Source organism: Procambarus clarkii, chromosome 32, assembly GCF_040958095.1.
Source record: "Procambarus clarkii isolate CNS0578487 chromosome 32, FALCON_Pclarkii_2.0, whole genome shotgun sequence".
Classification (NCBI taxonomy): domain Eukaryota; kingdom Metazoa; phylum Arthropoda; class Malacostraca; order Decapoda; family Cambaridae; genus Procambarus; species Procambarus clarkii.
Genome location: NC_091181.1, coordinates 33,860,238 through 33,880,587, shown reverse-complemented (window position 1 = coordinate 33,880,587; position 20,350 = coordinate 33,860,238). Strand labels below are relative to the sequence as shown.

The 20,350-nt window shown below is 44.2% G+C and overlaps 1 protein-coding gene across 1 annotated transcript in view; it reads right to left on the bottom strand.

Moving 5' to 3' along the window:
* Positions 1–20,350, bottom strand: part of LOC123759404 (lisH domain-containing protein ARMC9) — a 51,693-nt gene that overhangs the window by 18,098 nt on the left and 13,245 nt on the right. Inside the window, exons 2-21 of the mRNA XM_069334890.1 lie at positions 19,377–19,535; positions 18,765–18,971; positions 16,592–16,708; positions 16,191–16,337; positions 15,163–15,281; positions 14,576–14,685; positions 14,318–14,451; positions 13,320–13,478; positions 11,970–12,181; positions 10,120–10,221; positions 8,992–9,208; positions 8,751–8,858; positions 8,312–8,419; positions 7,295–7,406; positions 7,126–7,171; positions 3,339–3,417; positions 3,001–3,131; positions 2,585–2,844; positions 1,629–1,786; positions 746–1,230 (exon numbers count right to left, since the gene is read on the bottom strand). Coding sequence (XP_069190991.1) covers positions 746–1,230; positions 1,629–1,786; positions 2,585–2,844; positions 3,001–3,131; positions 3,339–3,417; positions 7,126–7,171; positions 7,295–7,406; positions 8,312–8,419; positions 8,751–8,858; positions 8,992–9,208; positions 10,120–10,221; positions 11,970–12,181; positions 13,320–13,478; positions 14,318–14,451; positions 14,576–14,685; positions 15,163–15,281; positions 16,191–16,337; positions 16,592–16,708; positions 18,765–18,971; positions 19,377–19,430 — 3,065 coding nt within the window. The 5' untranslated portion in view covers positions 19,431–19,535. The remainder of the gene's footprint in view (positions 1–745; positions 1,231–1,628; positions 1,787–2,584; positions 2,845–3,000; positions 3,132–3,338; positions 3,418–7,125; positions 7,172–7,294; positions 7,407–8,311; positions 8,420–8,750; positions 8,859–8,991; positions 9,209–10,119; positions 10,222–11,969; positions 12,182–13,319; positions 13,479–14,317; positions 14,452–14,575; positions 14,686–15,162; positions 15,282–16,190; positions 16,338–16,591; positions 16,709–18,764; positions 18,972–19,376; positions 19,536–20,350) is intronic.

Sequence of the window (20,350 nt, the reverse complement as noted above, 5' to 3'; positions counted from 1 at the left end):
AAGCCTATCAACAGCGGAAGAGTTACAATGGTTAAAAGATAAACTTACTGACTAACGGGCAAATTCAGTTTAGTCATGAACATAGAACAGGAATACAGAAAACTCTCCGTGTATATATGTATACTGAGAAGCTGGAGTATATGTCGTTCATGTGTGTCATATTTGCAAGTAATTCACGTGTGTCATATATGCATGTCCTTCACGTGTGTCATATATACATGTCGTTCATGAGTTTCTATATGTATGTCGTTCACGTGTGTCGTATATCGTGTATGTTATATGTTGTCTGAGAAATGGGCCGGGCCGGATTAACTTAATGTTGTGAGAAAATAAGAATGTCTGTAATAAAGTCCAAGATGCATTTCCTTGTATCGTGCACGAGGTGCAATATACAGAAAATCTTCACTTTTCCTACTACGTGGAGTCGGGCATGTTAAAGATCAACGTTCTAAAGAACACATTTCGTTCATGTTTACGCGAGATCACTAACTTCGTCAGTACTGACAGGCTGCATGCAAAGGTCTTTCCTTACTAAGAAATCCTTAAACATGCAAAGCAGCAGAAAAATTAACGAGCACAGATTAATGTATGTATATACATGTATGTATACTCTGGCACTGTATATAGGAACGTATGTTTTGGCAAATGATTTTGGCCAATGATCAAAAAATTATTCTCGATTACCCGTGTCTGAAGCTGAGACCACAATACAGTAAGCGAGTGGCTACGATATGACCAGACATACCTGCTCCTCTGGCTTCTGCTCTTTGCGGTGCTGCTGCTGCTGTTGCCGCTTGCTGCCGCTGGGGAACTGACCGATTCATGGATTCTCTTTTTTATTTCCTCCCTTCTTGGAAGATCTCCTTTTGTGTCTCCTCGTGGTGCCTCCACCTCCGTTTGTCGTTCGGGTTCCGAGGTTCTTGAATCAAGATTTGTAGTTGGGTCGGATGAGTTTGTAGCCGGTCTTTCCTGAGCCGTATGTGTTCCCTTGAGATCTTCTCTCACATCTGTGGATTTCACTTGTGAGCTATTTGTGGCTCTCGCTACATTTACTGATTCCTCGTCTATTTTGTCATGCACAGGCCCGCCAAGTCTGAAAGTCGAGTTACCCAGCGTGGAGGGTTGGTGTTCTGCTGTAGGCGTTCTGGCGGACATGAGGGTGACGTCCTCCTCACCATCATGATGGAGGATCAGCTTCTGAGTGATCTCTGATGTTCCTGACGACGAATTCTGTATTGGACAAGATTAATTAATAAGACAATGAGAAAATGAGTTAATATGTACATTTACAAGTGTGATGATATATTTATATACATACAGTGGTCTGAATAATGAACTAGCCTGATAATCTGTCAACTCTGGCAGCCTGTCTAGCTTCAGTCTGTCTAGCCAAGATAGTCTTGTTCACTTTACACTCAGCTCACACATTCGTGCTCTTTAAAGTAAGAATGCCATCAAGACATCTTTCAGGTTTTCAATACCATTTTGCATTTATTTCTCGGCGCTAGTTTTGTGATTGTATCGCATGTTCCGAAGTAGTCAATGTAAACTCTGCCACAACAGCTGTTATTATATATATCTAGAGACACAATCATTAATTATTTTAAGCTGGATAAGACAAAGTATACTTGATGGTGATCATCGTGGACATGGGGATGTCGGGTGAAGTACGGGACGAGGTCTTCAGCGGGGCAGGTGGTGGTGATGGGCCTGGAGGTATGACCACCACCTGGCGACGTCAGTGGCGGCGACGCACCACCGGCGTCCTCCTCCTCCTCCTCTCCTTCTGTAACATAACACAACATCCTATACATTCACACTATTAGCAGCTACGCATTGAAGACGGCCTCATGAGCCTCAGTTAAATAGAACCAGAAGAAACCGTCTTTCATTAGCTTAATGAGGACTCTTACAATATTTGCTTCACACAACACTGAGCTGCGGCGTATCTTTATGTGTTACTACAATGTGTCTTTACGTGCAGTTCCCGTTCTCCCTTCTACTATAAGTATAATGTTGTAATAATATGCTTCATGCAACACATGAAATATTTACTCTCTCTAAAAAAGTTCTTTTACGTTAAACATGCACTCCTATTCCATGTTCAATAATGATTGATAATCAATTACGTTATTAGCATTAACCAAAAATAACTGGTGGCCAGATTTTGTGCATCATCTGCTCTAGAGGGTGTGAGGTCTGTCCATCTTATAAGCTGCTCGTCTTGTACCTCAACCTACTTGAGAGTACACGTAAAATATGTATTACCTTTTAGTTGTCTAACAATGTTCTTTGAAAACTAAAATGAGTTCCTTAATATAAATGAATATTGAGCCTCAGATCTCGGGCTGTGTGTGTGACTCACTTTTCACCACTGCTCATAGGACACGTATGGGGTTGCAGAATAAATAACTACAATTGTACAATTGCAACAGGAATCTTCCTTCTAAATGAACGCAAACATCATTGCGAAAAAGAATGTATTGTGAGAATTTGGAGCTATGTAATTGTGCATAACGTGGGAGTGAAACGCCATCCACAATGAGTTTCCATCTGTTTCCTCAAGAGGAGTCAGAACACCCACCTGAAGCATGCCCCTGTTCTCGAGCCACGGGTGGAACAAACTGATGCCCATCTGGGTCCTGGCGCCCTTGTGGGTCATGGGTCCTTTGTGGGTCGTGGCGACGTGTGGGTGGCGGTGACCTGAGGCCTCGTAGCGGCAGGGACCACTCTCCCTCCCTACTGCCATGCCGCTCTTCACGGTAACTTCCTTCTCCGCCATCGTCTCCTGTTTCACATCCACCACCAGTCCCACTTTCCACCTCCAATGACCTGCTCGTAAAACTGTTTACTGAGAACTGTCAACATCATTTTTTTGTGTGTGTGATTATATTTCTGTTCATGTGTACAGTCATATACATAACTTATTAGAAGTTGTTTGAAAATAAATGAACACGCTATTATAACTATGCGCGCGGGGACATGCGCGGTGGTACTCACTTGGAACGGGAAGTGTACATAGCACCTCGTCCCGCGTCGGTGTCAGAAGGGTAGTCCCACTGCCCTCCTGCTGCCTGCAGGTGCTGCGCCTGCTGATGAGTCTGCTCCTGCTGTGGCACTCTATGCTGCAGCTGATATTGACACCACGATGTAAGTAATTATTAAGAGAAGGCGGCAAGCAGGAATTATTATATAATATTTCAATGGACAACTTAAATTATTTAAATATCTTTCAAGATATGCCTACACGAGAGCAGCAAGGGAAGTTACCCTTGACTTCCTGGGTGACAAGCCTGTGAGGCACTGTACCTGGGTGACGAAGCTGTGAGGCACTGTACCTGGGTGACGAAGCCGTCGGAGTTTGGTCTGGGATTAGGGTTGTAGGGTCGAGGGTCCCAGGGCACCACTGGCGCGGACCTGGACAGAGAAATAAGCATACAATTGTATTCATCGCGATAGTGAAAGGTCACCTGCTACTGATGTTAATGCTGGTGTTATTATTATAAATGTCAAAATTTATTGTTAGTTACAATCACGACACAATCGCTGTGATTACTAGCAATTATATAATTGTAGTACTACGTAGTGTGTACAATTGTAGGCTACGACTTAGAGTCCCGTGAGGCTGGTCAGTGCGCTGATCCTCCTCTAGAATCGCATTTTGACCTATAATTCTCCCCCCCCCCCATGGGCAAAACCTGAACTAAAAAGCAAAGCAGCTCTCAAAATAGACGTTCCCCGTTGTTTATTCATGGGTCCTCGGCTAGCATAGGTTGGGACAATTTAGTACACAAGTTTAGTGAGGTTGTGAAGAGTGGAGAGGACGGGCTGGCATGCTAGTGTAGCTGGCCCGTGCCTCTCCGTCGCTCGCACCTGCCATCACCTGATGAGTGATGGCTCCCCGCCCCCCATCCTCATCAGACTCAAGTTGCAACAGCATCATACTATCAACACGGGCTGTCGGAATGCTGTAACTCAAACTTGTTATGGACCACAAAAGCGGGTACAGTATTACGAAGTAATACCCGCTTTGTTTCTTACTTCGTTTAGCCCGTAATAGCCAGCCACTCAGAGACTGATGGGTGGAAGGTAACAATGACAGAACTCCATATTGCCCGAAACGCATTGCGTAATAGTGGTTTTAGGCATTGTATGTACTAGCTCTATCTATAAATTCAGCAATATTTGTATCACCCCTAGTATGTATGTACTTTACCTGAATAAACATTTGAATTTGAATACTGGTAAGTGTGGGCACCCCCCTTTTGGCAAAGCAAGGCAGCCTTTCATTAACGGAGGTGGCAGAAGCGCATCACTTTAGTGGAGATTGTAGAACAGGACGGAAGTACCAGGGAATATTTGCTCAGGGAAAACATTCGCCGTCAATTCAGACCAGGGGAACAGTTATAATAACAGGGCGGCCGCTGATCCTGAAACAATTTCACGTGTGGATGAGGCTCTTCCTCATCCACACACGCTAGGGAACTCTAGTCCCTGACAGGGAAGACAGGGCTGCTGCACCACGACCTGACGGACGGTACAGGATAAACTCGTCCCCTGCAGATCACAGTCGCGGGGTGGCAGCGCGTACAGTGAAGAGGGTGCGGCTAACAATCACCTGATCGCGTGTTTGTTACTAGTAAACAAGTAAATTAAACCTGGTAGTCTATGTCCCTAGAGTTATATGCACTTGCAGAAGTGTCCTCGCCTCACTGAGTCTGTATACCAGAAATTAATAAAAAAATTAAATTATTAAACTCTTGATAATGACTCAATAAGATGAGGACACTTCGGCAAGTCCATACAACTCTAAGGACATAGACTACCAGTTTTCATTTACTTTTTTTACTAGTGTTAATTATAATAATAATATAATAATAATAATAATAATAATTTTTATTTAGGTAAGGTACATACATAAAGAGATTTTACAAAGTTTGTTCGCTTTATAGATAGAGCTAGTACATACAATGCCTAAAGCCACTATTACGCAAACCGTTTCGGGCAGGAAAAACATTAATGACTAAAGCTTAAAACTAATGGGTAAAAAGAAAAGATGTGATGAGTACATATAAAAAATAGAGGTAAAAGAGGGGGGAACATTGTTGAAAAAGCAGCACAAATACAATTACAAATTATTACAGAAAATTACATTCAAACAGCGTTGATTTGAAAAACAAAAAAACAAAAAATATACATGGGTTGACAACAGGGGGGTAAGGTGGGTTACATGGAATTTATTAGGTATAGCTTCGTTTTTAACTTAAACTGGTTGAGAGAGGTACAGTCTTTATCATGGTTGGGAAGGTCATTCCACATTCTGGGCCCCTTGATTTGTAGAGCATTTCTGGTTTGATTTAGTCGTACTCTAGGAATATCAAAACTGTATTTATTTCTGGTGTGGTGCTCATGGGTTCTGTTACAACCTTCTATGAAGCTTTTGAGATCAGGATTGGCATTATAGTTTAGCGTTTTATATATGTATAATACAAATGAGAGAATGTGCAGTGACTTAATGTCTAACATATTCAGAGATTTGAGTAGGGGTACCGAGTGATGTCTGGGGCCAGAATTGGATATTGTCCTAATAGCAGCTTTGTGTTGAGTAATTAGAGGACGTAAGTGATTTTGGGTAGTAGAGCCCCAAGCACAAATGCCATAGTTGAGATATGGATAGATAAGGGAGTAATAGAGAGTCACCAGGGCAGGGCGTGGTACATAATATCTGATCTTAGAAAGAATGCCCACAGTTTTTGAAACTTTTTTTGATATGTTTAGAATGTGTCCCTGGAAATTCAGCTTGTGGTCAATGAGAATGCCAAGGAATTTGCCATCTAATTTGTTACAAATTTGGGTATTGTTTATTTTGAGATTTATTTGATTAGAGGATTTATTGCCAAACAGAATATAGAAAGTTTTGTCAATGTTAAGGGTGAGTTTGTTGGCAGTTAGCCACAGATGGACTTTATTAAGCTCAGTATTTACTGTGGCATTTAGAGCAAGGGGATCAGGACTGGAGTAAATGAAGGTTGTGTCATCAGCAAATAGAATTGGTTTGAGGTGTTGGGAGGCATTTGGAAGGTCATTAATGTAGATGAGAAAGAGGAGAGGGCCAAGTATGCTGCCCTGGGGAACACCAATGTTGATGGGTAGTGTGGGAGAAATTGTATTATTCACAGAAACACATTGGAGCCTGTCAGTAAGGTAGGATTTGAGGTATTGTAGGGAGTGTCCTCTGACACCATAATGATGTAATTTAAGAAGAAGGTTTTGGTGGTTGACAGTATCGAAAGCTTTACGCAGGTCCACAAATAACCCAACAGGGAACTCATTTTGATCAAGAGCTGTATGAATCGAGTTAAGCATACTAATAAGTGCATCGTTAGTGCTTTTTTGGGCCTGAAGCCATATTGGCAAGGGGTAAGTATATTGAGTTTGGCTAGATATGAGTAAAGCTGCTTATAGATTAGTTTTTCAAAATTTTTGACAAGTTTGGCAGGATTGATATAGGTCTGTAGTTGTTAACATCTGTGAGATCAATTAAGGTACCATATTTGAGCTATAAAGAATCTGGTGCTCAAAGGATGAAAATAGTGATCCACTTTGATCACTTGGTCATTGTAGAACAAGGTGAACTCCAGGTGTAGTAATCGAGTGAACAGGAAATAATTTGTAGTTCATTTTTGGAAGGAACGCCAGGCTAGTCAATAACTCCAGATCACATTAATAACCAAAAATGTATAATTGACTCAGTCATTAAGTGAATATATTCAATGTTATACATATGCTGATAACTCTTGAGATAGAGTGACTAATTTTGTGATTTCTCTGGATTAAGTGTTTTTATGGCGAGCAGCGTGTAATATCTGTCCAAGTATATATATATATATATATATATATATATATATATATATATATATATATATATATATATATATATATATATATATATATATAAAGTTATTAACGAGTCGGTTTGAAAATAACTTCTAGATAAGTGGCTGCAAAATTATATACAAAGTGAAACTATAAGTTATCATTTCAGCAGGCATGTTTTGATAATAATAATAATAATAATAATAATAATAATAATAATAATAATAATAATAATAATAATAATTGTACCTTGCAGGCGCCATGTCTCGTCTATGTTCAGCGTCCTCAGCCTCGCCTGTGGACAGACTCACGTTAGATACATGCTTCTGGCAGGTGTCAAACTGTAAAATATCAACGCATCACCTTAGAGCTAGTGTATGCCAGGTGAGAGCGAGTGTAGGAGTGGGAGGCGGGTTACCCGGGTGTAGGGTGTAGCGCCAGGCCAGCAGGTCCTCGCCGGCGGGGGCGTGGGGTGGGGCTCGCACCGGGTCGTCCACGTCCAGCTCCTCCTCCAGCCACTCCGGGTCCTCCTGCAGAGGTAGTAGTAGTATACTCATGCACGCCAGGCTGCTGATGTCTCGTAGGGGGCGGCTTGATGTCACACGTGGGTGGTGATGTCACATGGGTATGGTAATGTCATATGTGGGAGTATACTCGAACTCCAAGAGGAGTTGAAGGTTATGGCGGTACTAAAAAATGTCAAGGATTTAACAACCAGTCGTATTTTTCACCTTAAGAGTATAGCTGAATGCACTCCCGGTGATAATACACTCACCGGGAATATTTTATGAAGGGTTGATTCGGTTTTCAGTAAGAGCATTTTATTATGAAGATACTATAACACCAGTATGAAATGATAGAGGGGATAGTGAACCTTGTGTACGCTATAAGACCTTGTGTTGTGTGTGACGCAACCGTCCCTGCCTCCGTCTTAAATTTAGAGCGTCCTTTTTAAATGATGAGATATTTCAATGCTTCTAGTGTTAATGATGGTAGTCCTTTCACATAAAAGCAGTATCAAACTTTGACAGAATCTCAATATATCTAATAAACAATGGGCTGCGATATGGGTGGCCAGTCCTACGCTGCAGGACTAGTATTGGCCAATTAATATCCAAGTAAAAAAAATAATAATTTCTCATGAAACGTGCCTTTACGAAATTTAATAGCTTTAATATTTACAAATAAATCAATATTCGGACAGAATGAGTTTTCTGAATAAATTTGAAAAAATATATAACAGCGCCCCTTTTGAGGAGAGTGATGTTATGAGTACTATATTAAAATGAGTGCCAGGGAGTGGGGCAGAGGGACTGGGTGACACCATGCTAGGTTCCAAAGAATAAAATATTAAGACGCTTGAATCACGTGTAAGAGTGGAGGCGTAGCGAGTGATGATGAGTGTGGTAGGTGGAGTGTAGTGGTGGAGACTGACCTCCATGTCGAGGACGGGGTCGGGCGAGGGTGGTGGAGAGAGTGGAGGGTCACGACGGATCTGCTCCACAACATACTCCAGTTGTCGCCGTTGTTCCGTGCTGCCGCCCTGCTCCACCCAACATACCAAGTGTTCCCAAACAATATATTATATATATAATATGCGAAACTAACTGACAACTTATGACATACTATGCGGTAATTATAACAAAATATATATATATATATATATATATATATATATATATATATATATATATATATATATATATATATATATATATATATATATATATATATATATATATGAAAAATATTGTACTTATATGATCTCAATATAATGACAGGAACTTAGGAATAAAATCTTAAGTCGGTCTAAGCAGGGACGTTATATTGTTGTGAGCCAGAGTTCCGAGTATATCGTCGAGAAGAAAGTATACCTGCGCCAGGCGCTCAAGTGTGGAGTCCAGCCCCATGTCGAAGGCTTCCTGACGGAGACCAGAGTGTGAGAGGAGGCTGTAGAGCGCCCCCGTCACATACGGCACCACCTGCGTCCAGACACCCACTAATAACACATATATACTTTTAACATTCAATCATACCGCTAAAGAGTAATCACAACAAAACCGTAATTAACATTTTTCGACAGTGTAAAATATGTACTGAATGGCGATGGCTTACGTGGCTTTGCACTGAAGTGAGAAGCTGTATGAGTGCCGGGAGGAGGGTGGCACCCAGAGGCTGGCAGCGGGCGCGGCCGGAGGAGCGCAGAGTCAGGTTCATGAAGAGGGCAGCAGCGTACTCCTGCGTGTAGGGCGTGAGGGCGCGGAGGTCGGCCAGGGTGTTCACCAGCCACTCCACCGCCCCGCCCTCGATCAACGCCTCCTGCACCACGCCCCTGAGCCGACACCACAAGATAACGTTGCTCAGATGCGGGGGAACATTACTGCCCGTGGTGGGAATTTGTACCGTAACACGCACCGCGTATCACCTCTTATCAGGCTATTGATCTCCAGTTCCAATTATTTAAACTTTTTATCGTATATATGTTATATAGACAAATAAACTAAAGAAGTGTTGTCGCGTTGATGGTAATGTGACAATGTAGTCATGTCTGTCCTTACAAGTACAGTACAGAACAAATAATAAGATGAATTTCAAGTTACTGACGGTGATCTATTGAAGCAGTAACACAGTTACGAGGCCAGTTTGATGGAGCAATATACTCTCCACACTAGGAAGTTATTCACTACTTATCCGGGAACTCAGTTTTAACATGCTGACGCCAAACATTGAGCCCGGTGTCATTTATAAGAAAAAGTGTGAGAACATATTTCAGTATGATCTTCTACGCCAATATAAACTTGGGCAGAACGGAGACAGGTTATGGAAACTGGTGTCATTTGTATATAAGTAACTACACGAGATGTAGCTGCTGAAAGGAACAGCAATTAAGATAGAAGAAATAACAGGGAATAATAGTCATTGCTAACGAAACTGTTCGTCAAAAAAATATGATGCGTCTCTTGCACATATTAAAATATTTTCGAAATTGGAAAAGTTACAGATATTGCAAGAGAGGCGTACCTATGGGGGACCAGGAACTCAGCTGAGGTTGACTATAGGCCCGACATGGAGTGGGTCGACAAGGAAAACATTGGGCATGCGTGGAGGATGTCACCTTACAGAGAGCATCTCAGGGAACACCAGGAGGATAAAGCTTACGATGAGCAATGGCAGGCAAAAAAAAACTATAAGGCCTGCTAATAACAGGTTACAAAAATAACACACAAAAAGAGAGGCAGGTACCTTATAGAGAGCTTCTGGAGGGCGGCCAGGACCATATCGGTGGCGGCCGAGTGTGGGTGGTCGGCGTGCAGCGCCTGCAGGAGTACCTGGCACACCTCCTCGCTGACGGCCCCCCCAACCATCCAACACGGCACGTACCATACACGCACCACCACCACGCACCGCCACGCACCACCACGCACCACCATGCATGTCACAAATACATTTGAATTACAAGATATCAAGACAAAGCAAAATTAAGTTAACCTGTATATGTTTAACGTGCGCAGCGATAATAACTATGCACAGTTTCTGCATAAATAAGCATTCTATGCGTAAAAAAATATAATTTTAAATTATACTTTCCACTAACATTAGTACCACTAATTTACACTGTCAAGTTTACAATGAAACTTACATTGTATAGAAATTAACCTTTATACAAACATCTTTTACACAAATCATAAAATCATCTACAATACTGAAGTAGCTGAAACAAGTCATCTTTGTGGTAGTAAATTCTTAATAATATAGAGTTCCCGAGAGAGTTATTAGCGAGATTCCTCTGTGCAAACTGACTATACTGCCAACATAATGCCCCGTGACCTTACGTTCTATTTCATAAAAAATCATTTATCATGGAAAATGTTAAATAAATTATCAAAGTTACAACTTGTAATTCTTTAATTGATTTTGCAATCATTGCATTGATGATCTTATAAAAACTTAAAACCCTAAAGAAGAGACGAGCGAATAATCCTATAATATTAAGCATCACATATTTTTAAATTTATGTCACAAAACTATAAAACTTACCTGAAAATGCATTTGATCAAGCACTACGCTTAGTTGTACTCACCAAGCTGTGCTTGCGGGGGTTGAGCTTTAGCTCTTTGGTCCCGGGCAACCAACTAGTCTGTAATCTACACACTTGATAATCTGCCCGAAACGCTTTGCGTAATAGTGGCTTTAGGCATTGTATGTACTAGCTCTATCTATAAATCTATCAATTTTTGTATAACCTCTTGTATGTATGTACTTTACCTGAATAAACATTTATTTTTAATAAACATTTTACTTGTGCCGTACTAGAGATGTGTTCGTATTATCGAACACATGACCAATCTCATTCTTCTCTATACTGATGCTACTCACTAACGGAGGTATTGGTAATCTCACTAAAGTTTGGTTTGTCTTCTTGAGGTATGTAATATATGCTCAATGTTCTCAAGATGAGCACATCACTCACAGAACAGGTAAATGATGTATCTTTTGAGTTTAGGTAGTAGTAGTAGGCATCCATCAGTCATAGGAGACTATGGAGCTGCGCTCTGGTTGTCAGTCTGGAGTGGCCTCTCCAGGGCGCACCAGGCTTTGATATGGGGGAGATGCTGTTACCCATGCAGTAGGTCCCCTCCCCCCCTCTCCACGGCGCCGAAAGGTAAAAGATTTAGGTAAAGGGTTTGGGCAAAAGGCTCCATTTCAACTATAATATAGATCTTCAACTGACTATTTTAACAGACACTGGAATATACTTGACACTTATTAACAAAACACTTCAACCTGGTAAAGTGGAAATCCCATACAAAATATTACATTTAAAAAAGTGTCAGAACACCACAAATTGTGTCATTGTGTACCGCAACTTCCCGGTAAACTTACAGAGTTTACCCGGGAATACAACTTCTTCTAATACATCAAGAACAGTATAAAGAAGAACAATCAATCCCACCTGTTGACCCATCGGTACATCTCCCCGCTTAATCCTTCAACCAATAATCGGGTGGATGTCTAATTTATATTAAGCAATGCCAAAGCAAACTAGACTTTTTGTGTAAAATCTAGCTTTAAATTACGGTGAGGGGCGGTACCTGGCGAGGTAGGTCCTGCCGGCGTTGAAGGCGGTGAGGGCGTTGATGAGTCTGGCGGCCGCCTGAGGCAGGAACTGTGACTCAGGAGTGGTGAGTGCGGTGGCCAGCCGCGTCCAAGACCTGCACGCCCCCCGGAGGCCCAGCACGTCGCCCCGCACGTAGGCCGTGACGACTGCCTGACGTACGCTGCCCGTCGTCACCTTCGTCACCCTCTGCAACACAAGTCTCGTCAGCAGGGAGGTCCTGGTCACCACCAACCCAAGCAACATCGTCCTCACTTACCGGTTAAACTCTTGCAAATTAATTCCTTTTTGTGATGCACGAATCGGACAGAAATGCCAGCTAAATCTTGCATGGGTAGGCGTAGGTAATTGTAGATTACTGTACAGAAATAGGTTTAGTTCCAACTTGCAACAACCAAAGTGATGTAAGTGATTAAGTAATGTTAATGTCTTGTCACAGACATAATAACAAGAGGATAAAAAAATCCACACTTATGTTTGTGTATGTTATGTAAAGACTTGAATCACACTAAGTCTTTCACACTCTCCATGATCAAGGTCTGAGTATGTCATGGGTTGAACGAGACTTACATCTCAGTCTCGTCCAAACCATATACTCAGATCTTGATAATGTACTCAAGAGATTGTGAAAGACTTCGTGTACTTCAAATCTTTACAAAACACATACAAACACATCAATGTGTTTTTTTTATCAATAATAAATGTTATATCGCTTTCAAGAGAGTAGAGCTACACAAGGAGGCTCCTACTGGAAGTAGCATATAATCAGACAATTCTGAGAAAACTAATTCGTGCCACTATTCCTTTCTCACACCCGCCCCACACTAGCTACATGCAGGAAAATTAGTCTAATACGTAGCTCCGGATTCTACGAAGAATACGTATTTACCTCCAACCATCGTTCCTTTGTACATGATCGCCCGGGGGAATTTGCTTTGACCTCCAATACTCCCATAAAGAACTGGAATACTCTCTTGGGATATATGAGAGCAGACCAAGGTACGTGTGCAGGCACCTGGAAGACCCACACCCCCACAACTCACATGTCTGAGCGCTTGCAGGCACCTGGAAGACCCACAACTCACATGTCTGAGCGCCTGCAGGCACCTGGAAGACCCACACCGCCACAACTCACATGTCTGAGCGCTTGCAGGCACCTGGAAGACCCACAACTCACATGTCTGAGCGCCTGCAGGCACCTGGAAGACCCACACTGCCACAACTCACATGTCTGAGCGCCTGCAGGCACCTGGAAGACCCACACACCCACAACTCACATGTCTGCGCGCCTGCAGGCACCTGGAAGACCCACACCGCCACAACTCACATGTCTGAGCGCCTGCAGCAAGAGCAGAACATGGGTCTCCGGGGCACCACCAAGGTCGGCCCGCACACGCTCGAAGTCGAGGGCAGGGACGGGCGCCGAAACCCCCGGGCGGCGACGACACCGCTGCATCGACTCCAGCAGAATGGTCGCTGGCCCCGCCTGGTGGTAGTGCAGGCAGGGGGAAAAAACGCCTTTAATATAAATAAATTAAGTTTTGGGTTTACTTCTGGTGTTTATAATTGTCCATTACCTCTGCTAACACTCACGTTAGTGATCACATCGACAAATACACAACTAATTGAATAATTTAAGAAGTAAAACAAAACTTCTGATATAATATATAAACAAAATCTGTTAACTATACAGTTACCGGGGTGGGCGTACATCCACCACCAGACTGGTCTACCGGGAGTGCTCTCTAAACCCAGAAATGATTGATTGATTGATGAAGATTACACTACCCAGGAGGTGGCACGGTCACGAATAGCCCGTAATGTGATAAATGATAAACGAGTGAAATATAAATAAGGATTTATGGTACGCCTGGCCTCAAAGTGCTTCACCTTTCATCATATTGCATCGTGTGGGCCTTTCCTCACATCACATAACCTCACCTCATCTCACACTCACCTCGCCTCTACTCACCTAATAGGATGCATCATTAGAGATTGATTGATTGATGAAGATTAAGCCACCCAAAAGGTGGCACGGGCATGAATAGCCCGTAAGTGGTGCCCCTTTTGAGCCATTACCAGTATCAAGAGCTGATACTGGAGATCTGTGGAGGTGCGACTGCACCCTGCGTGATGGGAGATGTCTCTCGTGATCATTAGAGCGGCAATGTAACTTGAAATAAGGTTACGGGCTATTCATGCCCGTGCCACCTCTTGGGTGACTTAATCTTTATCAATCAATCTTGAAATAAGTTAGGGTGGTCAAGAGTGTACATATGACGCCTGGTGAGCGTGCGTGACGAGGAGTGTGGCTGGTGTACGTACCGTCGTGTCTGCTGTCAGGGTCAGTGTGAAGAGCTCGGGGTAGCGGTGGGTGCAGGCTGCCAGCGTCCCCTCCAGGTCCACTCTCTCCCCTCTCACTGCCGCCTCCAGCGCCTGCGTCAGCTCCCATGACACTCCTGTACCAAGACACCTGTAGGTTACCTTCTATCCTACACTTGTATGATTAATACAACCGTATTTTTTCTTTCCACACGCTTGTATGATGTTTCCAATCACCACGACCCCTCACCAACCACCTACCTATAAGCTTGTGGTAATCTTCCTGCAGTCTCTGGAGCCGGCGACGGAGAACACGCTGCGACCTAACTGCCGAGGCCGCAGACTCCTGCGCCACCAACGCCGCCCCGACGCTGCGGAGTGAAAGGACTCACATCATCTTGATGCCTTACATCCCCACGCCATCAATATTATAACACATCTATATAACAAGTCACACCAACCAAACTGAGAGTTGAACACATGGAGGGAGGGCGGCTCCTTAACACTAAAACCATGAATGAACAGTGCGGCGGGTGGACCTAAATACTGCTGCCCCAATGTCCTGTTTCTAGTGTGTGGGATTAGTGACGACTGGAACAGTTGCCTGTGAGCTCCAGACTGTTGCCCAGGAACAGATGGTAATGGTACTGAGTGGAATAAGCGCTGGAGAATGGTGTTAATAGGCGATGGTTCGACACAGCTAAGATGAGAGGGCCCTACCCTGGCTGGTGGTGGTGGTGGTGGTGGTGGTGATGGTGGTGGTGGTGGTAGAGGTGGTGGAAGCATATGGAGGCCTGGTGGTATAACCTAGCTGTGGGTGCGAGGTGTGTGGAGGCAGAGCGCCGTACCTGGAGGCGTGGTGGTGGTGGCGGTGGAGGTAGGAGAAGATGGCGGGGCGGGGAGAGGTTGTGGGCCGGCGCCCCAGGAACCCACAGAGGCGCCCCCGCAGCTCGTGGACCCACGGATCCTGCACACACCCATCACAGTCAGGTGGATCATACACACTTGTATGATGCCAGCGGTTTCCACCAGTAGGTGGAAACCGTCAAACCGCTATATGGTAATACGATTATAATCAAATCAAATAACTGGGAAGAACTCAAACATTTTTAAACTAAACCTATATCAACAGATTTGTTCGCATTTAAACGAAAAAATTATACAATTAAAAGTTATCATAACACGCGTTGTTGCCATGAGATGTCTGGAAATCAAAATCAATCAAATATTAATCAAATCAATCAAATAGTAACATCTTTCAGTCGGGCATGACAGCAGGTGGTCGGAGGGGCCGCCTGTGTAGTACTGACCTAACGTTGTGGCGTCTCTCTCTCGGAGTAGCCCTTTATACCGTACACACTCCTCAAAATAATAATTAAAAACGTAAATTTCTCAGTTTATTCCAACGGAATAATATTATGGTGTGTTGTGACAAAGATAATCACAGCTCCCATGTAATCATTCCTACCGATGTAAGGCACGGCGGTAATTTAAGCTTATGAACACACTCGACGTTGTAAAGGAAACACCGGCAGTAGAACCTCAAAGCTTGATACAACAATTGAATTCTAAGTTTTCAATCAAAAACCTTCACATTATGTGGCCTGGTAAGGTGGATACGAGGTCCAGTACCTCAGAGGTTGAGGTGAAGAAAGGATGGAGCCCGGCCTCTCCTGAAGGACTGCACCTTCATGTTAGGAACAAGTTGGGTGAGAAGGTGGTGGAGGCCAAGACCGTCAGTAGTTTCAAAGCGTTATATGACAAAGAGTGCTGGGAAGACGGGACGCCACGAGCGTAGCTCTCATCCTGTAACTACACTTAGGTAATTACCTGCAGGACTGGGGTGAAGGAAGAGGGTGTGTTCCGAGAGAAATACCTGGAAGACTGGCCTGAAGGCGGGGTGGAGGGTGGGGTCGGGGACGTACGGGAGGGCGTAGAAGGGCAGCAGGTCCTGTACGGTGCCCACTCGCGGTGGACACGTCTCCAGGAACCTCCGGAACACTGCCATGGCCGCCAGGTGGTCCTGAGGGAGAAGAAGGACAAGCCGTCCTTCTATATATGATGATATAACCAAAGTGTTATCGTACAATTATTACATTTATACACAATTTCAAAAGGCAATAGCTGCTTAATATTATTATTTCAAATAGAGATATCAGTAATCCATTCCTTCCACTAAGATACTAAAAATTATTCTTGAATGGAAGAGGAGAAACAGAAAAGACAGAACACAGAAAGAGAATGAGACAAAGCGGAAAGAGGAGGAAGAGGCCTCACCTCCTTGTGTCCGTGGCGGAGGGGAAGGGTGGCGAAGTACACGTGGAAGTAGAACTCGAGGGTGAGCACCTCCAGGGAGGCCGGCGAGTGGCTCCTCTCCCGCGCCGCCCGCCACGCCTGCACCAACACCCCCATCATTCACAATGTGTACCCCTCCAAACCATTAATCAGCGGATATCATCCTTCCGAAACACACACACACACACACACACACACACACACACACACACACACACACACACACACACACACACACACACACGTTTCCTCTTGTTTACATGTGAATCAGTGCATGAAGAGGTGAAGAATCATGCAGTGATTCACATGTCCCTATCGTCAAGAACCTTCCTACCAAGGAACCCGAGTGAATGGCCTCTTAACTCTTTCGTTGTCTATAGCGACGTCATTCGATTCCCGATGGTGCAAGTGGTTGGGCACCGTCCCTTCACTCCCTCCTCATACCCCAGCTCTTAGCGTGCCCTCATAGTCCTTCCTAAGTATTTTATAGTCATACTGACTTACCGCTTTATAATAATAATAACAAATAATAATAACAAAAATATTTTATTTATACAAGGGTACTTCCATATGATACACTGAGGAAGATGCATGGGTAAGTTAAGTATAGTGCATAAAGCCTCTACTAAGCAAAGTTTCAGCCCCGTTCCTGTGCCAGGCAAGTCCATCACGGGCTCACCATAGCCCGTGCTACTTGGAACTTTTAGTTCCCAGTAGCTGAATCTTAACAACAACAACAACATACAACTAAGCAGCGCTTTACTCCGCTTCTGATTCCGCCTACGTGAGAGACTGTGTGCGGCAGTGTTTACGTGGCGGGATGTCAATAGCAGGCTCAATGATGTCAATGGCTCAATAGATGTTGAGCAGGCTCAACGATGCGCATTGGCCTGCTCTGGGGAACGACGCCCGCCACTGCCCCCCGAATGAGAAGGCAGGAGGCAAACCGGGAGTCCCCCTAATATTTGACAGGTTGACTCTGTATAGAGACGAAGAGGGGAAGTAGGTGAGCCAGAGAGTGTTGGACACGGCCACACACACACGACACACGATTGGTGGATAAAGGGTTTCAGAGCCCAATACTCGTGAACTCAACGACGCAAATACATGCTGAATATTGTAATATTTCCAAGAAAATTTGATTATAGGTATACTAACTTTTGCCAAGCACTTACATTTGTTTTGTGTCTGTATGTAAGTACGTACACACACACACACACTTATAGCCCAACATTTCCCGTCTCTGCCTCTCCCCTCCTGCTAGAAGTGAGGAAGGTGTGCCTTGTAACTGACTTTTTCCAACTCCCTCACGCAGTAGCCGTTACTGTCCTGCAGTGGAAGATATTTACCACCACACCCTCCCTCCCTCCCTGGTCCACCGTCACCCTCCCTCCCTGGTCCACCGTCACCCTCTCTCCCTGGTCCACCGTCACCCTCTCTCCCTGGTCCACCGTCACCCTCCCTCCCTGGTCCACCCTTCCCTCTCTTCACCCTCACGCCACCCCTCACAGTGGTGCATGTTTGTGTGTGTGCGTGTCAGAGTTAATTACTTTGCACAGTCCCTAAGTTGAGACAGACATGTTTGCCTCTATTTTAATGCTCAACAACTCACCCTCCCACCGACTTACCAGGTTCTCTAATTATTGGTCTAAAGGCATCACCACCTGCAGCTCACTCCAGCTGGACGGTATTGAAGCTCCGGCAGTCACGCTGCAACTGCTTGTGAGAGCTACTTAACCCCCCCCCCTCCTCACACTCCCCTCAGAGGTATACCACACTCCTCGGTGTATACACTGAGAGGTTTACTTTAGTCCTGGACTATGTTCTGAACTGTAGTATACAAGCTGGTTGGTCAGAAAGCTGCTGTTGTGGCCTTAATAACCCTCAAGAGGTTGTTAGGACTTAAACCAATCAGAATACCATATAGGGGAAATCACACACAATATATATAAATGCTAAGCGAGTAATGCACAGCAATATAATATTCACCATCATAATGACAATATAGAGAATTGTGTTGCACAAATTTAATCAAAAGAGTTCTCAGGATTACTTGAAACACTGAACACACAGCTGTTTGACAACACATTAAACCCCTCAACTTGATAAGCCATTAAAACATAACTCAGCCATGGCCATCAGCTGCCCGCCTCACCTGGAAGAACTTGGCGCCCTGGCCGCTGTCGAAGCAGTCGAGTAGTTCTTCCAGGTCGCCTGCTGCCTCAAGGTCGGCCGTGTCGACCCTACTGGCTCTGCTGCTGCTTCTGCTGTCTGCTGGCTCTCTGGTGACTGGCAGCCCTCGAGCGTGGCACTCTGCCCTCAGCACATGGCATACCTTCTCCATCCCCGCCCACTCCAGGTACTGAGGGTCCCACAACATGGGTTAGGTATCACTCTTTTTGAAGGTATTTTCACTCATATAAATATTATATATATATATATATATATATATATATATATATATATATATATATATATATATATATATATATATACATACAGCACAACACAGAAGAGACAGGGACTTATGGGGGAAGGGAACTATTAGGGTAAAGCGCCAAGTCATGATGACTATATAGCACTTGGAAGGGGTCAGGATAACGATCTGGGATGGGACGGGGGGGGGAGGGAAGGAATGGTGTTCAACAACCTGGATGGTCGGGGATTGAACGCAGACCTGCATGAAGCGAGACTGTCGCTCTACCGCGCAGCCCAAGTGGTTGGACAGGGATTTAGGGGGAATGAATGTATAGTTAAAGGTGATTACCTCCACCATGAGGGCGTGGATATGGGCGGCATCTTTGTGGCCGCCCCGGTCCATTGTGATGCTCCGTCATCAGGTGGGCTGCCGCGCCCCCGGAGTGCTCCTGGCGGGCCTCGGCCACCACCACCCGCTCCAACACTCGCCACTCCGACACCTCACACTCTGTAAGCAGGAAATCGACTTGAGAATGGTCCAGGACGGACCGAAACGTCGTCGTCCCTTCACCTTTTGGTGTGTGGTCTGGTCATCAAGCAGGAAATGTTCATCAATTTTCAAGATGTTTCTCACTTCAGTCTGATTACGTTTGTTTATTTTTAGCTCTGGTGAACTGAGGATTGGAAGTGTTGCTTCACACATTTACATTTCATTTTCAGTCTTCCCAGAAATTGTATATTTTTGGTCGTTATTTCTGTATATGATATATTAATGTCCATCTTTGTCTCGGTGTCTCTAAAACCTGAATGTTATAGTTTAAACCACTCTTCGCCATAATATTATTTCAACTTCTGCCATCGTTAGACGCGTAGTATTTATTAATATTATTTTAATAATAATTATTATAAATTTATGTGTAGTCATTTGTTTCAGATTATTTCAGGTCAAAATCAAAACCGGGTGCCAACAATGTGGAGTAAATGTTAGCAAAACTACAGCATGTTGTATGTGTGTGGTGTCCGTCCGGTTGGGTCACGGGGCCAGGTCATTCACCCGGGGATAAACTGGTGTCGATCATATCCTGGTCCTTAACTAACCACTCCAGGATGAATTGACATTTTTCCAAAATAACGTCCCGGAGACGATCTTGCATTCCTCGCCAGATAACATCAGAATACCTCACATTCACAAGAATAATGGGAGCGGCTCCTGCGTCACGACAGACATGCTCTGTAAATAGCAGCTCGTGACCAACTACCGGCGTAAACACTCCCAGACGACCAGCTGATCATACACCACCAGCCACACGCGGTCAAGGGATG